The sequence below is a fragment of the Wickerhamiella sorbophila genome, assembly GCF_002251995.1.
Source record: "Wickerhamiella sorbophila strain DS02 chromosome Unknown contig2, whole genome shotgun sequence".
Classification (NCBI taxonomy): domain Eukaryota; kingdom Fungi; phylum Ascomycota; class Dipodascomycetes; order Dipodascales; family Trichomonascaceae; genus Wickerhamiella; species Wickerhamiella sorbophila.
In genome coordinates, this window is record NW_020194005.1 from 246,455 (window position 1) to 265,658 (window position 19,204).

The 19,204-nt window shown below is 51.3% G+C and overlaps 13 protein-coding genes across 13 annotated transcripts; 7 read left to right on the plus strand and 6 right to left on the minus strand.

The window, feature by feature from the left end:
* Nucleotides 1-540: 540 nt before the first annotated feature.
* Nucleotides 541-1,296, plus strand: B9G98_03396 (Trafficking protein particle complex subunit 13; the record flags this gene model as incomplete). The annotated part of the gene is made up of 1 exon (XM_024809953.1): nucleotides 541-1,296. One exon carries the CDS (start codon nucleotides 541-543, stop codon nucleotides 1,294-1,296), a length of 756 nt encoding a protein of 251 aa, XP_024665721.1.
* Nucleotides 1,297-1,385: 89 nt separating this feature from the next.
* B9G98_03397 (Polyadenylate-binding protein 3) lies at nucleotides 1,386-1,916 on the minus strand (the record flags this gene model as incomplete). The annotated part of the gene is made up of 1 exon (XM_024809954.1): nucleotides 1,386-1,916. The coding sequence occupies one exon, from the start codon at nucleotides 1,914-1,916 to the stop codon at nucleotides 1,386-1,388; it is 531 nt and encodes a 176-aa protein (XP_024665722.1).
* A 91-nt stretch (nucleotides 1,917-2,007) lies between these two features.
* Nucleotides 2,008-2,961, minus strand: B9G98_03398 (Mitochondrial nicotinamide adenine dinucleotide transporter 1; the record flags this gene model as incomplete). Its single annotated transcript, XM_024809955.1, has 1 exon — nucleotides 2,008-2,961. The coding sequence occupies one exon, from the start codon at nucleotides 2,959-2,961 to the stop codon at nucleotides 2,008-2,010; it is 954 nt and encodes a 317-aa protein (XP_024665723.1).
* Nucleotides 2,962-3,056: 95 nt separating this feature from the next.
* B9G98_03399 (Mediator of RNA polymerase II transcription subunit 10) lies at nucleotides 3,057-3,509 on the plus strand (the record flags this gene model as incomplete). The annotated part of the gene is made up of 1 exon (XM_024809956.1): nucleotides 3,057-3,509. The coding sequence occupies one exon, from the start codon at nucleotides 3,057-3,059 to the stop codon at nucleotides 3,507-3,509; it is 453 nt and encodes a 150-aa protein (XP_024665724.1).
* Nucleotides 3,510-3,525: 16 nt separating this feature from the next.
* Nucleotides 3,526-5,856, minus strand: B9G98_03400 (Chitin synthase regulatory factor 4; the record flags this gene model as incomplete). Its single annotated transcript, XM_024809957.1, has 1 exon — nucleotides 3,526-5,856. The coding sequence occupies one exon, from the start codon at nucleotides 5,854-5,856 to the stop codon at nucleotides 3,526-3,528; it is 2,331 nt and encodes a 776-aa protein (XP_024665725.1).
* Nucleotides 5,857-6,030: 174 nt separating this feature from the next.
* Nucleotides 6,031-7,029, plus strand: B9G98_03401 (hypothetical protein; the record flags this gene model as incomplete). Its single annotated transcript, XM_024809958.1, has 1 exon — nucleotides 6,031-7,029. One exon carries the CDS (start codon nucleotides 6,031-6,033, stop codon nucleotides 7,027-7,029), a length of 999 nt encoding a protein of 332 aa, XP_024665726.1.
* Nucleotides 7,030-7,311: 282 nt separating this feature from the next.
* Nucleotides 7,312-11,027, plus strand: B9G98_03402 (THO complex subunit 2; the record flags this gene model as incomplete). Its single annotated transcript, XM_024809959.1, has 2 exons — nucleotides 7,312-7,322; nucleotides 7,367-11,027. 2 exons carry the CDS (start codon nucleotides 7,312-7,314, stop codon nucleotides 11,025-11,027), a joined length of 3,672 nt encoding a protein of 1,223 aa, XP_024665727.1.
* Nucleotides 11,028-11,103: 76 nt separating this feature from the next.
* Nucleotides 11,104-11,919, plus strand: B9G98_03403 (INSIG family protein; the record flags this gene model as incomplete). The annotated part of the gene is made up of 1 exon (XM_024809960.1): nucleotides 11,104-11,919. The coding sequence occupies one exon, from the start codon at nucleotides 11,104-11,106 to the stop codon at nucleotides 11,917-11,919; it is 816 nt and encodes a 271-aa protein (XP_024665728.1).
* Nucleotides 11,920-11,938: 19 nt separating this feature from the next.
* On the minus strand, nucleotides 11,939-12,871 carry B9G98_03404 (NADH dehydrogenase (ubiquinone) complex I, assembly factor 6; the record flags this gene model as incomplete). Its single annotated transcript, XM_024809961.1, has 1 exon — nucleotides 11,939-12,871. The coding sequence occupies one exon, from the start codon at nucleotides 12,869-12,871 to the stop codon at nucleotides 11,939-11,941; it is 933 nt and encodes a 310-aa protein (XP_024665729.1).
* A 167-nt stretch (nucleotides 12,872-13,038) lies between these two features.
* Nucleotides 13,039-13,875, plus strand: B9G98_03405 (NADH-cytochrome b5 reductase 1; the record flags this gene model as incomplete). The annotated part of the gene is made up of 1 exon (XM_024809962.1): nucleotides 13,039-13,875. One exon carries the CDS (start codon nucleotides 13,039-13,041, stop codon nucleotides 13,873-13,875), a length of 837 nt encoding a protein of 278 aa, XP_024665730.1.
* Nucleotides 13,876-13,901: 26 nt separating this feature from the next.
* On the minus strand, nucleotides 13,902-15,383 carry B9G98_03406 (Aspartokinase; the record flags this gene model as incomplete). Its single annotated transcript, XM_024809963.1, has 1 exon — nucleotides 13,902-15,383. The coding sequence occupies one exon, from the start codon at nucleotides 15,381-15,383 to the stop codon at nucleotides 13,902-13,904; it is 1,482 nt and encodes a 493-aa protein (XP_024665731.1).
* Nucleotides 15,384-15,702: 319 nt separating this feature from the next.
* On the minus strand, nucleotides 15,703-16,236 carry B9G98_03407 (hypothetical protein; the record flags this gene model as incomplete). Its single annotated transcript, XM_024809964.1, has 1 exon — nucleotides 15,703-16,236. One exon carries the CDS (start codon nucleotides 16,234-16,236, stop codon nucleotides 15,703-15,705), a length of 534 nt encoding a protein of 177 aa, XP_024665732.1.
* Nucleotides 16,237-16,562: 326 nt separating this feature from the next.
* B9G98_03408 (T-complex protein 1 subunit alpha) lies at nucleotides 16,563-18,227 on the plus strand (the record flags this gene model as incomplete). The annotated part of the gene is made up of 1 exon (XM_024809965.1): nucleotides 16,563-18,227. One exon carries the CDS (start codon nucleotides 16,563-16,565, stop codon nucleotides 18,225-18,227), a length of 1,665 nt encoding a protein of 554 aa, XP_024665733.1.
* Between the last annotated feature and the right edge of the window lie 977 nt (nucleotides 18,228-19,204).

Here is a 19,204-nt window from a genome sequence, read left to right on the forward strand (position 1 = left end):
GCTGTACGGCCCGGAAAGCGGGCATTCAAAAAGGATGGTGTATATTTCGGAGAGTAGATAGGTTTGGCGAACAAATTCAAGCTTTAGTGGTTAATTTTAATCTAGAAACCGCTGCCGAGCACGCACCCGAGGGCCCGGTATTTCCCTCCCCCTCACTCCCACCCCAACCCTGGATCAGCCAGGACGTGAAATCCCAAACGCACCTGGGCCCGGGTGTGGGTGCGGCGCCCTGTCATGGTTGGTTCGGTTACTCAGGGCGTGTGGGAGCGGCAGGAGCAACTCGCGGCTCCGTGGGCACTTTTATGCCGCCAGCTTGCAAATCGTCCCCATTTTTTTTCTGATTCGTCGCCGTTGTTGCCAGATCGGCCCCTTTCTCAAGCACCTTCTCGGCCGCCTAATCGCTCTGCTGGGCCCCTCGAGATGCCTAATCTTAGACCCGAACACGGAAGTGCTAAGCAGACCTTGGGAGGCACCTGCATGAAGAACCTCGCGCCCGGAGAATAGCTATCAGTGAAATTCTTAGTAATCGAGCGGTCCATTATGGCTGATTCGGGCCCGTCCCTGGCTCCGCCTCCGCACGCTCACCCGGTTGATGTCAAGGTGCTGAGGCTGTCCAAGCCCTCGCTTGTGCTTGCAGATGCCGTGGACAGCCCGCCGCTGCCAACGGGCGAGTTGTCGGTGCCCAAGGTCACCGGGTCGGTTTGCGTAGGCGAGAAGTTTGTATGCTTGATCTCTGTGTCTAACCGGGTCCACGAGGACATCAAAGTTCAATTGACCACCGAAGTGCTGACGCCAACCCAGCAGAGAGCACGCACTGCTCAATCGCACGATGCTCGCAAGACCCTGGCTCCTGGCGAGACGCTGGACGTCACCACCTCTTTCGAGCCTTCCCAAGTGGGAGGTCACGCTCTGGTTCTGCACATATCGTACGAAACAACCACGGAAACCCGGTCTATTCGCAAGACATTCAAGTTCGAGAGTCTGATGGCTCTGAATACGCGTGTGCGCACCATGTCGACATCCAAGGGCCCATCTATAGTCGAAGTGCAGATCGAGAACATCCTCGACACCACCCTCATTATAAATGCATGCGACTTGAAGGCCGTCGGTGGCTGGAGCATCAAAGGAGTCGCGGATCCGTTGCCCGTGCCCATCCTTCGTCCACGAGACGTTTTCCAGTACTGCTTCGTGGCCAATGGTGGAGAGTCGCGCGAGTTAGGCAACCTAAGCGTCAAATGGGCCAGAGAGCCGCTGGGCATCGAAGGGTTCTCGCCACTGGGCGTAGTTCGGTTATGACCTGGTCTGAATTTTCACCTCCACCTGCATGACCTATTGCAGCTCGCATCTAACACGCATTTAAGTAACAATCTAAATAAAATACTACATCAATAAGGATTATACCTTCCACGTCCACGATAAGCGCCTCTGTATCCTCCTCTTCCCCGGCCCCGGCCTCTGCCACGACCGCGGGCATTGAAGCCAGGAATATTGGCACGTTTTGGCAACACTTTGATTTGGCGGCCGAAAAACTCCGACTCGTTCAGCAGCAGCGCGTGAGCAACAATCTCCGGCTCGGCAAACTCGATATAGGCGTAGCCCTTGGGACTGCCCCATTTGTCCATCATGATGTTGACGCGGTTAATCGTGCCGCACGGCTTGAAGTGCTTGCTCAAATCCTCGGCTGTCGCAGCATACTCAACGTTACCAATGTAGATCGAGCGGCTGTCGACGTCCTCCTTGGACTCCTGGATCTCCTCCTGTTCCTTGGACAGTTCGGCCTGCATCTCCTCGAGCTTGCGGGCCTCCTCATTGAGCTGAGCTAGCTTCGCCTCTAGCTCACTGTTCGTAGCAGACGGGGCACCATTCGTAGGCGTCTCAACCGCAGCTGCGGTGCCTTCTTGCACTTGATCGCTCATGTAAGCTGGAGAGATTTTTTTTGGGCCGGGCAGGGTGCTTTGTAGGCCAAAGCTCAGCTATAGGTGCAATTTTCTATAGGTCTATAGATACTCATAAATACCGTTTGCGCAAAAAGTGCGAAACTGTTTCGTAGGTCATTAGGGTCACTGCGCTGGCGGGCACTGCTCTACAGATGTTGGTGCCGAGCCCGGCATAAAATCCACGCCAGCCCTCGTTGCGGTAAAGAGCAACCACCGTTTTCAATATAGTGCTGTAGCGTTGGTCGCCTAGAGCTCCCGAGATTTGCTGGCGGGACCGCACGACCTCGTGGGGATAAGTGATAGAAGATGCAATGATTTTGGATAAAACGCTCGAACCGAGGTAGGTGACAATTTGAAACCAGTCGGGCGCCGACGGAGAGTATAGCTTTCGTTTCAGATACTCGTATGTCGGGAATTGGATTGCAACGTGCGGTAGTCCCAGCAGAGCCGACCCCAGACCGGAGTAGAAGGCCAGGGGGCCCTCTTTTTGAAAAATCTGACGGGCAGCATCGAAAATTCCCTTGTACTGCCATGCGGTATGTTGTCCCTGGGCCATGAGTCTGGTCTTGATCACCCAGATCGGGTTCGTGCACAGGGTCGAGCTCGCGCCCGCAACTACAGCACTCAGCATAGTGTGCGTAACAGCGTAGTCTTTCCCCGGCTTTTGTATTTTGCCATAAACAAAGAAATAGATCGCCCACGTCGGCAGGTATCCTACAACCATGGGAGTCAGCCCGCGATAGAGCCCTCTAAAGCCGTCCTCTGTGACAATTGTGCGAATTGTGCCGACAATACCCCGGTATCTCGACCGATCTTCTGCTAGTTTGAACGAGCCCTGGATCTGCAGTTTGGTTTTGGCAACGTCTAATGGGCACACCGCCACGCCGGCAACAAGCCCCGCTGTAGCGCCAGCTAATGCATTAATCGAGTCGTTGCTCAACTCTATCGGCTTGGTCGCAGGCACCGATACTATCGGCAGCTGGCTAGGGATCACCGCCAAGTCCTTTGGTGGCTCTCTATCCATATATTGTAGGGAGGTGTTTAGCTGATTACGTTGGACTCGTCGATTCGGTTGGTTGACGTTCACAGTGCTTGGCGAGTGATTTCCATTAAATCTGAATGTCTGCCGGTTTACACACGGGACTTCCTACGCCCACCGAGGGCAACTCGGCTCTGGAGAACATCCGCATGGACATGGAGAACCTGACCCAGTCGCTCATCGAGCTCGGGGTGGTTGTGCACGACTATGTGGGCGAAGAAGGCACGCAGGTTGCTCTTGAACACAAAACAAAGGACCTTGTTTCCGAGCTGCGGTCCGCTGCCCAGCACGCAGACTCTCTGGAAGACACGGCCGTGCCTACCGCGGTCATCGAGTACCTTGAAGATGGCCGCAATCCTGATATTTATTCTCGCGAGTTTATCGAGACCCTGGTCATGCAGAACCAGTTTATTCGAGGCAAAATGCTAGCAATGGCCCAGTTCAAAGATATCTTCGTCTCCCATCTTGCAGACCAGTTTGACTGGATGAAAGAGGACCTGCAGAACGCCGCCGATATGACCGCTGCTTCATAATGTTCTTTTAATTAGTCTATGATATAATGCATTTACCTGAATCGTCTCCAGCAATGACCGGAACGCCCATTTCTTCAAAGCTGTAAGCCACTCCAGGCCGGCGAGTTACCGGCGAAGAAACAAACCGCCGCTCGGGGCGAGGAGGTGATGAAGATGGCACTGCAACAGAGCCATACTTGCGGTGGCTTCGAACTGGAGGGCCTGTGAGCGCGCTGGACGAGGATGATTTGGATGGAGACGAGCTGGCGGTGCTGTCGACCGAGCGGGCCGGTGATTTTGTCGGAGATCGGGGTGGTGGTGATGATCTCGTGGGCGAGGGCGTCCAATCTCGGAGCTCTGTATGAATGTCTGCTGAGATGGTTTGCGAACGCGCATGGTGGGTTTCGTGAGGTGCCATTTGAGGCGCAGGCCCCGATACTGCTCGTGCAACGGGTTTGCGACGGACAGCTTGCTGTCGAGAGGGGACTCGCGGTGTGTTCATAGCATTGGCCATGGGGGCTGGTACTGGAATGGGCGCCGAAGCCGGTGGAAGTGGCGCCGAGGTACGGGCCGACTCAGGGGTTGAAATACGCGCCGACTCAGGAGTCGAAACACGAGCAGATACTGGAGTAAAGACGCGACCAGATACTGGAGTCGACAGTGGAGGCAGAGGCGGCGGTGACTCGGGATATGGAGGAGCTGCAGGCGCCGGCCCGTCATCAGGATATGGTAGAGATGGTGCAGAACCAAGTTTGTTGGGTGACGATGAATTAGACAACGGGTATGCCGGTGACTGCGACGATAATCTGAGTGGTGGTGAGCGGGAAGGAGATCGTGACCTTGTTGGACTCGAGGTGCGCGACTTCCGGTCTGGAGACCGTGGATAAGGAAGACTCGAGAGCATGTTTTTCGCAGCATTGAAAAAAGAGCGTCTTCGAGACTTTTCTTCTTCATCTGGATACGGCAGCTTGGGCGGCGATTGAGGAGTTGGAGCAAGAACAGGAGAATCATCCAACCACGTGGAAGCAGGAAGGGGCATGGGCTCAGGAGTCGGTTCGGGAGAGTTATTATCCGAGTCCAAAGAGTTGATCGCCATCATAGATGGCTGATTTTGATTATTTTGGCCCATCCTGGCCCGGTACTTTGATAATGTTCGCTCGTGGTCAACCCGCGTTAGTTGGCGTCTCAAAGATGGTTCTCGAGAAACTGAATCCGAGTCGGCCTTTTTCAGTCGCTCCTTGGCTGCTAAACACCCGGCAGCCGCAGATTGTCGATAGTACATCTGTGCCGTGTCCCAGTTAATGCTGGCGACAATTCCAACTTCGTAAAAGTATCCCATGGCAAACAACGCTGTTCCGCTGCCCAAATTAGCAGCAATTTTGGCAAAATTGAACGCCCATTCTTCATTGGCAGAGAAAACACCTTGGAAACCACATAGGAGCCATTTAACCAACAGGGTCTCTGGAGCTCCGTGTAGCACGCTCGGTCTGTGTGTGTAGGCCAAGTAACGTTCCTGGCGGGTACTTATGTGCAAAAATCTCAATGTCACTGCGCTGTTGAACTCAATTTCGCCCTGGTAAGCATCAGCGAGCCGCATTAAAGCCGGGCTGAAATCCAAAAATGCCGCTTTACGAATCAAATCAATACCCCGCGCCTTATCTGTATATCCAGGAGGAGTTGCAGGCAAATCAGGGATCAGCTCTGTTTCTCCAAGGCATAGTTTGCCTAGTAGAAACGCCGGCTGAGGGTAGTCAGAGTCACTTCTTTGGGCGGCCATGTCAAGCATAGCAAAGCCCTTCGAAATGTCTTTTTCCAGATTGAACTGGCCAAAAAAGTACGCAATAGCAAGCCGATACAGGCAAGCAGCATCGTCCAAAGCAGCACCTTGCTTATAACGCGACAGAGCCTTTGCGGTGTCCCCACGGGACTCTGCATTGGACGCAATCCTATACCAGGCGCGCGAGTAATGTAGCTTGATGGCTTTTCTTAAAAGTATTCTTGACTTTTCTTTGTCAACCTCGTAGCCCAGTGCTCTAACCTGATAATAGCAACCTAGGAAATAGCAAGCGAGACCAGTGTACGGTGAGGAGCTGTCTTGGAGCACCTCTAGTACATGTTTCGCGTGCGCAATTGCCCGTGGAGAACCTAGCCCGAAAAGATCAGCCAGTTTCAGCACTCTTTGCACCCACAGCATTAGTTTTTCAGACGGATAAGCATCGCCTTCGGCTATGATTTGCTGGAACTCTGTCTCCAGATCATTCGCCCGCGTGGTAGGTAGCGTCGGCACTATCCGCTTGTATTTCTCGTCCACGGCAGGAAAAATATGGTCTGGAAAACAGAACCGTCCACTGACGGTAAACGGATCCATCTCAGATTCGCTGCTCAATCACGTAAACAAGTTGTTTTTTTTGGCCGACCGACCTAAATAGACGCTACCAGAGTTCGTGCGGGATATAGACAAAAGTAGATAAAATACATTTAATAAATAAAGATCGAAGCTGATATTTTTGCTAGATTAGGGATTTCTGCCCGATTAGTGAGCATGGATGTTCGGAGCAGTGCGATATTCATTGCCCAAAACGCTCAATATGTTTCGGTAGATCCCGCTGCGTGCAGAGAAGTGGCAGCTGGTATCTACGATCAGATCCAGCGGCAGAAATACTCCACGCAGACGTGGGCAACTCACGAGCTGAATCAACGTTGTAAGCTACTCGACACCGAGGGCCAGGTGGACTGGGTATTCACCGTTGATACCCTTAACTTCAGCTTTTGGAGCGATCGAGAAACGTCCGAAAGATACACTGTCGAATATAATGGGAAAAAGTACACGGGGTATTGGTCACTTTGTGCAGCTATCAACAGGGCTTTGGACGAGGGTATTCCTGTAACGACGCCGGCGTTCTGGAGGTCTGACGAGTTCAATTTGGAAGCGTGTGCCCACATTTTCAGATCCTGTACCGCAGAACAAATTCCATTGCTGGACCAGCGTCTGGCAGTGTTGAAAGAGGCCGGGGCTGCTTTAGCCAACACAGCATTCTCTGATGTGCTTCGGAGTTGCAACTGTTCTGCGTCAAGGCTGCTAGACTGGGTGACCACTAACTTGCAAAGCTACAATGACCGGTTTGTCTATCGCAATATGAAAGTGAGCATCCTCAAGCGAGCCCAGATCCTTGTCGGAGAACTTTGGGCCTGCTTCAATGGAGAAGGACTCGGTCGCTTTGACGATATTGACAACATTACAATGTTTGCCGATTATCGCGTACCCCGGATTCTTTACCGGCTCAACTGTCTGCGGTACAGCGATCAGCTGGAGGCGGTGCTGCGAGCAGGCACCCTAATGGAATCTGGCAGCGACGCTGAAATTGAGCTCCGGGGCACGTCAATCGAAGCAGTTGAGCAGATTGTCCACCATATTAAAACCGAGCATCCTGAAACAGCAGTCAATGCCATCTTGGTTGACTTTTATCTCTGGGACGCAGCAAAAGCGCAGGAACAGTCTGCTACTATCCCATGTCATAGAGTTCGTAGTGTGTTTTATTAATTAGGGATTTTGGGGTCAAGCATCTCGTCCAGCAACAGTTGACGAATCCGCCGCGGAGGCTCCTCAAACGCCATACTTGCGCCTGTGAGCTGGGCACGGTGCCCAACCATCGAAGAGTAGGTGTCCCTATAGATATTTCGCATCCACTGCTCCTTGGACATATCTGCAGTCCCTAAACCCAAATGCCGCGCCTGTTGACGGTCAAATACATGCTTGGTTCGCGCAGTCGACATGGCGATAGAAAACCAAAAGCTCCGGCTGACTTAGCCAGCGTCTTGAACGATGGTCGACTTGTAAGTGGAATAAAATACTGGTTTGGAAGAATGCTAACGATTAGCTTGGCCGAGGCACTCAAGCATGTTGATCCGCTTGACGAGAACTTCTTTTGCACGGAGTTCGCGGACCTTGTCTCGAGCCCTGGCGATACAACTGCCAGCTCGATTGCGGAAGTCTTGGCCGCGGTGCCAACTAGTTTACCGATTTTGATGCATACACTAGCCGCTGAAGGCCTGAGTGACAGTGTTGCGCAGATGGTTAAAGAGCTTAACCTTGACGAACGAGTTTTGGTCGCTTATTTACCACTCCACAGACTCGTGGATACCGGGGTGATTTCGGCAGCAACCAATAAATTGTGGATTCGAAACCGTCAGGAATCCGTGTATAATCGTATTGTAGCCAATCTGGCCCAGGAAAACCCCATGGCTATCACTCAGCTGCTCTACACATTTTTGGAGTTTCAGAATAGCGGGTCTGATGTTGACGAAACAGCTAAAACCGTGCTGGAAATTATATCCCAGGGCAAAATTGATATCACACGTGCTGCTGGTTTACTTGTTGAGGCCATTGGTTTGCTTGGATCGCCCTCTGACTCGTTTCGTGAGCTGCTCGACAGATTGAATTGGTCTTTCCTGCTCCCGCAGGCTATGAAGATTTGTTTCGCAGGCGAAAACTGGAGACATGTCATTCCTGCTGCAGTCTTATTTGTGAAATGGGATGTCCTTGACTTTTACAATGTCTTGGGATACTTTCAGCTCTCAATCGCCGACATGGAGGCATCTTGGGCTCCTAAAGGCCCTGAAACACAAGCCGGATCGTTTATTTTGGCTTGTTTAGAGGCTGGTATGCACGAAAAAGCCATGGATGTACTTTTAAGATACCCGTTTTTGGCGCAGGCCCAATCTTCAATTGCGCTTTTTATTGCCAAAAACCTGTACCAAGCATTATGCCCGTTGATTGAGGGCAGCCCAGAAGAAACCTTCATCCCTTTAGCTTCTTCCGTGGATGATTTTGTGTCTTATGAACATTACTTTGCACTTGTTGGCCCTCTTGTTGGGCTATATCCGGAACTGCTGGTTCTGTTATCAAAGCTTTCTGAATCATTTCCTCAAGATAATTGGGAAGAGTTTTGGGCTCGTATTGTGGGGAAAATTATGCTTCCTTCGCTATCCTTGGTCGAGGACTTTCCGCAAGCTGCAGACGTCGTGTGGTCGGTTTTGGAAAAGCTGCCTTTCCGCTCACGGTATAACCTTTACACTGAGTGGAAAGAGGATGCAACAAAACAACCTACCTTGCGGCATGCATACCAAAATGCCACCCGCGAAGCCAAGGCAGCTTTAAAGCGGCTTTCCAAGACCAACGCTGATACCATCATGCCTCGCCTTGCTCGTGTCGCTCACAACAACCCACTGGCCGCTTTCGAAGCTATATTGGTCCAACTTGAAAGCTACGACTTTCTTCGTCATCTTGTAGCTCAACATGCGGACGAGTTCAACCGTTTAGATTGGGATGTCTTACCTTTGCTGATCCTTGACCGGCTGTCTATGAAGCGTGAATCTCGACACGCCGACGGTATGCAAGACCGCCAGTGGGTTCAATCGCTTGCCGAACTCACAGCCCAGTTGGCCTCCAAGTTCTCAGAGTTTGATTGTCGGCCGATGCTGCAGTACGTCATTTGTCGCCTGCATGCTGGTGAGACTGATCTACAGCTAGTTATTTTGCGTCAATTGCTAGCTCGAATTGGTGGTCGTCCTGTCATTAAAAATGCTAGTCGTGATCAGTTGGAGGCTTTGGCTGGTCCAGAGCCCCTGCGTCGTCAAGTGCTCTCTCAGCTTGGAAAAGAATCCGCTACGCCGCCCGCTCCGCAGCGACTTCTCGACGCTATTGAGAGCTTAAGCTTGACTGATAAACTTTTATATGGTCTTTTGGCGGCTGTGGAGTCCGAGGGAAATCCTGGTATTGATGCTACCCCCATTGTCAAGGTTATAAGCTATGGCATAGATGAGATTGCCCAGAGCATTGATCAGTACATTGGTCTACTCTCGCTGCTCGAGACCAATTTCCTACCACCATTGGACCAACTGTCTGAGAAAGTTCCACTGCCTTTGGCTTTTGCGGTCTTGCGTAAGAGCCTCAATAAGCAGGTTTATCTTAGTGGCTCGGCGACTGATGCCGCCATTGAGCCCGCCCTTGAAGAGTATCAGTATTTGTCTGGATCAATTCCGCCAAGATTTTTCTTTTCATTCTGGGTTATGGGATCCTACGAGGTCTTTTACTCCAAGTCTGTTTATGACATCTACGAAGCAATGCTTGTTGAAACCCCTAACCGCGCCGTCAACGCTCAATTCGATGACGGCTTAACGGGGTTGTCTGCTTTGAAACAAGCTGAACTCAAGCACAAGCTCCACTATAACCGTTGGGCAGTCTCACTAAAAAAGCAAGCGCACCTCTGGTTCGAAACCACCCCACTCTCCCCTGATGATATGTTGGACAGATGCTTCCTTCCGAGAATGCAACTATCACCATTGGATGCGTGGTACTGTGCTCAATTCTTTTTACGTGTTTTCAAGCTGTGCCCTAATAATTGGCCTGCCCGCGAAAGCTTGGATGCATTTTTCTCTGAACGAGCCTTCCAAGTACTTGGGCTCGCTACGGCATATCAGTCAGATTGTATATCGGTATTCTATCGCGAGCTTTTGAGGAATTTGGTACAATGGGCACGCAGCGAGAATAATTTCATTGATGCCATGGTTGTCGATGTTGAAGACGACATGCAAGATACTCAGTACAATGGATCATTAACGGGATCGGGCATTGTTTCAATTGACGAAATGATGACGCTGGAGGAGTTCCGCGATATACTGGTTGGCTGGCAAAATAAACTTGTTGTGATGGCTATTGCTTTGTTACGAGCGGATGAGCCAGTCAGTCAGCGTAACGCTATTACTTTGTGTTTCAACATTATTGACTTTTGTCCTATGGTAAAGCCACATGGGAAGGCCTTGTTGAGCGAAATGGATAGGCTATTCAATGAGAGCAGATCAGAGGAAATTCGTTTAGCTGCTCGCTCTTTGATGGGGCTGCTGTATAAACGCCGTGACACTTGGGGGAATGTGGTGGATGACTGGTTTGCTGTCTTGCCTGCAGAGACGCCCGAGCCTGCATCGACGGTTATTTCACTGGAATCACGGGTGGAAACTCCGGTAGAACCCCTGGCAGAAACTCCTGCTGAAACTCCGGCAGATTCGCCTCGCCAGCCCCCAGACCTTCCTGCCATACCTAGCGTAACCCCACCGGCAGTTTCCAAGACGGAGCGGCCGTCACGTCGCGCAGGACGTAATCGTGGAGGCAGAAAAGAAGACGACAAGAGCCGACGGCGGGATGGGCGAGATCTGCGGGAGCCAGATCGAGGTGGAGACCGCAGTGACCGCGACCGTGATGATCGTGGCCGAAGCGACCGTGACCGTGACCGTGACCGTGATCGTGACCGCGACCGCGACCGTGATCGTGACCGTGATCGTGACCGTGCTCGTGACCGTGACCGTGATCGTGATCGTGGCGACCGTGATCGCAGCGACCGTGACCGTGACCGTGACCGCGGCGGAAACCGAAGAAACTGGAGACAACGAGAGCGCAAACGAGAACACCCCGAAGGAGACCGCAGCGAAAACGAGTCCAAACGGCGCCGCCGTAACGACGAACGTCGCAATTACCGTCACTAGTTTTACACCCCCATATAGCCTACAAGTAGATCACATGGGTGTCGCTTAGGTGATCAGTTTACCCTTGTTATTCGACATGTCGGAGGCGGTGAACAAAGACGCAGATTTCCACTCGAGTTCTGCGCTTCAGAACGTCTTTGGGTCGCGAGTTTCGCTGGCGGAGCTCAACGGAGACATTACGTCAAGAATGAACTCCAGAGCACCATCGCCGAAGCCGGAATCGTGGTCGGCCCATAGACGCACCCACAGAGCAAAAACCCGGTCCATGAGCATGTCGCGGCCAGGCAGCCACCACTTCCCACACCCAGGCTCGCTCTCTTTTGTACAGATTCTTAGTCGAGCAGTGGTGCTTTTTGCCCTCGGTGCTGCTTACGGTTGGTATCACACGACGCAGATCCCCATGGCCGTGCCGCTGGCGATCCCGCTGCAGGTGAATGGCCGTCTTTTGTCGGTCGCAGGACTCTCGGCGATTATATTGGGGCTTGTGCTGCCCGTGGTGGACTATATCATGCCCGTCGCGTTCCGCTCGCAGTCCAAAGGAGCAAAGGCCGGCAAGGACTGGCTGTCGATTGTCCGGGCTTTGGGAGCGTTTTTGGGCATGATGTATGCCGTCTCGAAACTGCAGATTGCCACAATCTTTTGGTGCCTGGCCAGCCCGTTTCTGTGGTTCGTGCTCGACGGCTCCCCCAACGGCCTGATCGCCGCAACCGGAACTGCCGTCGGAGGTCCCTTGCTAATGTATCTCACCTTCCCAGAATCGTTCACAGCAATGCCCGGACGGGATATCACCCAGGTCTTGTGGTGGCTGGCTGCATCGTACTTTAGTGCGTCTATTTTCTTTGGCAACCTGGGTAGAAGACTATTCCCACTGCCTATCGTGGCTGGACCATGACAGATTTCATATACTTGAATTAGAACTTACGTGTCTTATATGATCTCCACGAGCGGTACGGCAGCTTCCATTCTGCTCCATGGGCCTTTTCCACGTTGAAGTTGACTTTTTCCAACCGCTCAAGATACAGGCTGACCGGCAGCGCCGACATGGCGGTTAAAAGCAGCGACTGGGGCACGCCCACGGACTGCTTGAGCTCTTCAAAAATGCTCCGGGCAGTGAGCAGATGGTCGTTGGCCCGGGTGGCGGCTGTGAAGACGGCGTTTTGCACGTCGGGAAGCTGGCTCAGCGACCCGGACTCGACGGCATCAAGAACCGCCTGCTGGGATATGTGGTTTTCGGCTAGCGATTGAGCCGGCAAAACTACCCAGGACTGGGCTCGAGCATAGAAGGTGAGCGATTTCAACAGAACAGCAATCCCCGACGCCTGGCCAATGTGAGCCGCTACGGTAGTGGCCTTTTCGTCGAGATGGGGGTTTTGGCGAAAGTAATCAGCCGTCTCGGGGTCCATTGCATTCAAAATATCCAGACTAGCGTAGTTTAATTGAGAATACACTCCTTCTCCGAACCTCTCCATGTCCTCGAGATTTCGCAGGGGCTTTTTGGCTAGCTGCGACTCGCGGGTCTGGACAATTGTCAAAAGATACTTGCGAGCCACTGAAGCACCGGCCTGGCTTGCGTTGTGCAGCAGCACCACCGCTGGATCGACGTCGGGCTGAGTGGCGCTGTGGATTTTCTGAATGGCCGCCTTCCAGTATTCCAGTTTTATTCGAGCAACTTTCGGTTCCACGGCCGAATCAGCCGCTCGAGCGGTCTCGATGTTGAACGCTCGCATGCCGATATATGCATCTTGCGCCGGCCCTGCCATGTACTGCGACAGCAGGTACGCCGATCTGTCTTTGCCTCGCACTGCTTCTCTGCAAATCCTCCGAGCCGCATCAACGCCAACCATCTCCGTTTGCAAACAAAAAAAGATCTCGCCCTTCCCTGCACCCCCAGGTTTATTGCCTGATTACAAAACCGGGGTATCTCATTACCGAGGGGGATTAGGGCCCGAATTCTTCCACCTCCGCGTGACACGTTTCGAGGAACTATATCCGTGAAAAGTCAATTTGCCAGATGCCCAACATCCCTCTGCCTGCTATCATTGGTGCCGTTGTCGTCGCTCTGTCGGCTATGTACTTTATCTTTGCCGGCGAGTCGTCGGCTCCTGTGCTGCACCCCACTGAGTATCGCACGTTCACTCTCACTCAGAAGACGGTACTGAGCCACAATTCGGCCATCTACCGCTTCAGTCTGCCCAAGAAAACTGCTTCTTTGGGCCTACCAATTGGCCAGCACATTTCCATTTCGGCCAATATTAATGGCAAGGACATTGTTCGCTCCTACACGCCTATTTCCTCCGACTCCGATAAGGGCTATTTTGATCTCCTTATCAAAGCGTACCCCACCGGCAACGTGTCCAAATACATTGCAAACCTCCGTATTGGCGACACCATCCGGGTCCGAGGTCCCAAGGGCAACTTCAGCTATGTCCCCAACATGTGCAAGCACCTCAACATGGTGGCCGGCGGCACGGGCATCACGCCCATGTACCAGATCATCAAGGCGATTGCCACCAACCCAGAGGACAACACCACTGTTGACCTTATTTTCGGCAATGTCACTGTCGAGGACATTCTTCTCTACGAGGACCTCAAGCGCATCGCGGCCGAAAACGCCAACATCCGCATCCACTACGTCCTGGACAACCCCCCCGCAGAGTGGGAGGGCTCCCGCGGCTTTGTTACCAGCGACATGATGGCCCAGCTTCTCCAGAAGCCCTCGACGGACTCTAAGCTGCTCGTGTGCGGCCCGCTGCCTATGGTTTCGGCCATCAAAAAGAACGCCGTCGAACTCGGGTGGGAAAAGGCTCGGGCGGTCTCCAAACTAGAAGATCAAATCTTTGCTTTTTAAATAAACTCTATATAAATAGGTTTGTTCTAATGCAGGCTCAACGGCTGCGACAAAAGACGGTGATGAAGAACATTGACGGCTTTTAGTGAGTCTCGCTCGTCTACCACACATGAGATGTTGATTTCTGAGGCGCCCTGGCTGATCATTTCGAGATTGACGCCGGCTTCGGCAAGCGTAGTGAACATTTTGCCTGCAATTCCTACCAGCTGCTTCATCTGCGTACCGACTAGTGACACAATGCACAGCTTGCGAGTAACATCCACCGAGCCGAACTTGCGTAACTCCACAAGAGCGTCGGCGAGAGGGACGTCGGGAACTGCAGCGTGGATGGCCATGGAAACGTGAACTTCAGACGTGGAAATAAGGTCGACCACCAGCTTCCATTTGTCAAGCACTCCAAAAACATGTGCAAGGAAACCATGTGACTTTCTGGTTTTGTTGGAGTGAATGTTCAAAACAAGGATATTACTCTTGGATGTAACCGCAGTGGGGCCCTTTGCTGCCTGCTGTAAATTGACAAACGAAGGGCTGACCGGGATGGGGGGATGTAGCGGGGTCTCGTCGCCTGGAATTGAGTCGTTCTCGGGGAAAATACGAGTGCCCTGACCTTTGGGGCGCATTACATTCTTGATTCGGATCGGAATACGCGCCTGGATCACCTGTTCCATGGTAAAGGGATGGATGACCTCCGAACCGTAATAGGTCAACTCTGCGGCCTCCTCTGGCGTGATCTGATCAAGTAACCGGGCAGTAGGAACCTTGCGGGGATCGGCCGAAAAAATACCATCGACCTCCTTCCAAATCTGGAGCTCCTCGGCTCTGAGGCCAACGGCAATCAACGCTGCACAGAGATCAGTATAACCCCGGCCTACTGTTGAAATAAGACCGCCGGGAACTAGGCCGAAAAATCCAGTAACAACGGGAATAGCATCACCAATTTTATGGATCTCGTCGGCCATTTTGTCCTTCAGGACGTCATAGAACTCCTGGTTGATGTCGCCGGGACCGGTCCGAAGCCGGCTGAAATCGACATAAACCGCCTTGCGTCCGGTAGACGTGATAACCGCAGCCATAAACATACAGCTGAGCTTTTCACCAACCGACAGAACCAAATCCATAGTGCGGTTGCTGATTTCGTCCAAAATACGAGAAGCCTCCAGGATTTTGATGGCCTCGTCACACTCTCTATTAATGTCTCTTTCTAATGCTTCGACCAACTCGTCATTGGGGATATGTGTTTTGGCGGCATTCAAATGGTCCGCTCGTATGGTCTCAATGATCTTTTTAAAGTTACCCCCGAGTTTAAGCGCCTGATCGGTAGCCTCTAGAAGCCTGGTGGTGGTGCCCTCGGCCTTAATGTTGGTGCTTCGAGCAGAGCAAACTGCGACTACAGAGTGGTCCTTGTCGTAGATATTGATAATGTCTTCAGCAATTTGCCTCGGGAATTTCCCTACACTTGTTCCGCCGAACTTTTGAACGACCCATGGTTTCATTGCCATATTAGACATGAGTCACTAGAGTTGACGAAATGCAAGCATCAATTACGCGATATTCTTTCTGCGTTACTAAGCATCGCACATTTCGACAAATTGGAAAAGGAAAAAGAAAAAAAAAATTATTAATCACAGCGATTATGCGTCAGCCGGGAATCGAACCCGGGGCCCGACCTTGGGAAAGTCGTATTTTACCACTAAACTACTAACGCAGAAAATCGCTTGTTTTGCGCAGTATGGCATTAAGTTCTACAAAACACTTAATGGCGGGCTTTCGTTTAAAGGTAAAGTTACATTTTTCTTAGTATATTAGACTGTGATGCATATACGATGGTTATTTAGGAATCAATGGTGGTTCAAGAGACTCGCACTGTAACGACGGAATAGGAACAAATAGGACAGGGAGAATGAGTAGGCACGACGAGAGCTCTAGGATTCTGTACTGGAACAGGGAAAGTGTGTCGGTGTCGTCGAGGACTCCATAGAATACCAACAGGCTCATTGCTTTGGCAAGACCGCAAATACCCGCAATCTTCAAGAGACCAGCAGCTTGTAACGTTAGTATACATAAGATGAACACATATACGCCGAGCTTGTCAATAGCCCAAAGGACGGTCATGAATCCGAGCGGCTCCAGGATTCCGGCGGTACCTAGTACCGTTACGACGCTAGGATTGTGCAGCTCAACCGGGCGCAGCCTCTTGAAGATAAGACCAAGCTTCATAATTGATCCAAAGACGAACGTTGTGGCTAGCAGGATGAGCAGAAAACTGCAGACAGGTCTGTTGGTAGGTAAATTCTCGAGTACAATCTCCGGCAGCCGGGGTAGTAAACTGCTGTTGACAATAGCAAAATCTGTGGATTCCATTTGATCCAGCTTTCAGTTTATCTGGAGTAGTAAATAACAAAAGCGCAGGAGATAAGAGTGTTGTGTCAGTATTTATACACCACAATCAGAGTTTTGGGCCTTTGAACTATACCGTCAACAGAAAATTTGTGTGATAATATACCCAGCCCGGCCGAATATGAGCTCCCCCTTGTGTATTGGGTGCATGCGCGCGTTTCACCCTCGTGAGGACATAATTTTATGCATGCGGTTATTACCGGCTGAATGCCAAGGTTACGAGGGGTGTTGACAGCTAGAGGCCTCTAAGTCAGCACCCCAGGTCGCTTGGTCAGCACCCGCAAACCACTATGTTTTCCACAACGAAGAACGATGCGTTGTATCTCAACGGCGACTGGGTTAGCGGCGATGAGGTTCGACAGCAAAACGTCATGGCTTGTCAGGCACTTGCAAACGTTGTTCGCACGTCCCTTGGCCCTGTAGGTCTCGACAAGTTCTTGGTCGACGACATTGGCGATGTGACCGTGACGAACGATGGTGCTACGATTCTGTCTTTGCTGGACGTCCAGCATCCCGCAGGCAAAATTCTTGTTGATCTTGCCCAGCAGCAGGACCGTGAGGTCGGTGACGGTACTACGTCGGTCGTAGTCTTTGCCACTGAGTTGCTGCGTCGCGCAAATGATCTGGTCAAAAATAACCTCCATCCTACTACAATCATCACGGGCTATCGCCTTGCTCTCAAGGAAGGTATGCTTTTCATCCAGCAGGTGCTCTCTGTTGCTTCAGACTCTCTTGGAAAAGACGCTTTGGTCAACATCGCAAAAACGTCCATGTCGAGCAAAATTATCGGTGCAGACGACGAGTTCTTCTCCCACATGGTTGTTGATGCTATGCTTGCCGTCAAGACTCAGAACAATCGTGGTGAAACCAAGTACCCCGTTAAGGCAGTCAATATCCTCAAGGCTCACGGCAAATCGGCCAGCGAGAGTATGCTGGTGAAAGGCTATGCTTTGAATTGCACAGTTGCGTCGCAGGCGATGAAAAAGTACATCAAAGGAGCCAAAATTGCTTGTCTGGATATGAATCTACAGAAAGTTCGCATGAATCTTGGCGTCAACGTCAAAATCGATGACCCCGATCAATTGGAGGCTATTCGCAAGCGCGAGTTCGACATGGTCGCCGAGCAGGTCCAGAAAATTATCAAGGCCGGAGCAAACGTTGTTTTTACCACAAAGGCTATCGACGATATGGTCATGAAGATGTTTGTGGAGGCTGGTGTCATGGCTGTCCGTCGCGCAAAGCGTGAGGATCTGCGTCGCATCGCAAAAGCCACTGGCGCCACTCTTATTTCCACAATGTCGAATCTCAACGGTGACGAGGTTTTCGAGGCAAGCTCTTTAGGAAATGCAGAAGAAGTTGAACAGATCCGGATTGGTGACAACGAGTGCATTCTTGTTCGCGGCACTAAAGTGCACTCCTCGGCTTCGATCATCCTTCGCGGATCTAACGAATACATGCTGGACGAGATGGAGCGCTCTATGTTCGATGCGCTTTCGGTTGTCAAGCGTACTTTGGAGAGCGGCCAGGTTGTGCCTGGTGGTGGTGCTGTTGAGGCGGGCCTTAGCATGTTTTTGGAAACTTTCTCGACCTCGTTGAGTTCTCGAGAGCAAGAAGCCATTGCGGCGTTTGCCAATGCCTTGTTGGTTATCCCCAAGACTCTGACTGTCAATGCCGCAAAGGACTCTAGTGATTTAGTCGCCAAACTGCGGTCATACCATGCTGCTTCTATGCTTGCTGGTCCTACCGACGAGAAGCGTCGCAACTATCGCTACTATGGACTTGATCTCATTAACGGCAAGTGTGTTAACCAGCTCCAAAGTGGCGTAATCGAGCCCACTATGAGCAAAATTCGTGCTTTCAAGGCAGCGGTCGAGGCATGCGTCTCCATCCTACGTATCGACACTATGATCAAGGTTCACCCTGATCCGCCCAAGGAGGACCCCCATGATCATTAGCTACATCTATAATTCAGGTAGGCACATTTTCTAATTACGAGGACCCGCCGTCTTTCAGCAAGTTTGGTTTGGTGGCCTGATCCGACTGAAATCTCCAGCTTAGCTACGTCGAGAGACTGCAACTCGAAGTCAGCCTCTGCAGGTATGTTAAGTAATATGCATCAACAGTGTCTTATCTTTGTTCGCCTTCGTGAAAGCAGGACGCATGGATCGAGTGGGGGGAAGCAAATGCTTGGCATGTTTGATTCCAAATAAGATCTATATATTCATTAAATTTAATTGCTCCGACGCTTCTTAGCTCGAGATGTGCTGCGTTGGTGTAGACATGTAAAAAGTCAAGTTTTGTCAGCGTTCGCACTGGAAACATCAAAGTGAAGTCGTTACCGCGTGGTGCAGGCGTTAGCATGGTTCGGGATCGGAACCTCACATAGGATATGTTAATGCTAAAATAGTTTTTCGAGGTGAACAGAAACATCCAGCCTACGAAGTTCTGGCTGCATACTTGCATTACGGCTCAGTGTCACTCTCGCTAATTGGTCTTGTAGCCCCCAAGATTTCATCAATTACACTAGTTATGAACCGCCTTGACATGTGCTCGTGGCAATCGAGCGACGTCGTGCATGGTGGGTAAGCGAAACCTTGGTGTATCTTTTGGAAATATAACTATGGTTTGCTGAAACTACTATAAACTGGTCAATGACGACAATGACCCCGACATAACTATTCAGGTATGCCGCTCAACACTTTGCGTTGCTTTAATTGTAACAGTCATGCACGGTAATTGTCACACTGACCAGTCGCGAAAACGAAAAGTCCTTATCAGTTGTACTTATGTAATGGCGAAGTTTGCTGTAGGATGGCGCATTTCAATAATTCGGCGGTTTACAGAGTCCTGTAGAGGAGGTTTCTGTCCGAGCGAGCAAATGCACTTGCTACATTGCTTTTGTTCTGTGCGGTCAACTAGAAAGCAATCCAAT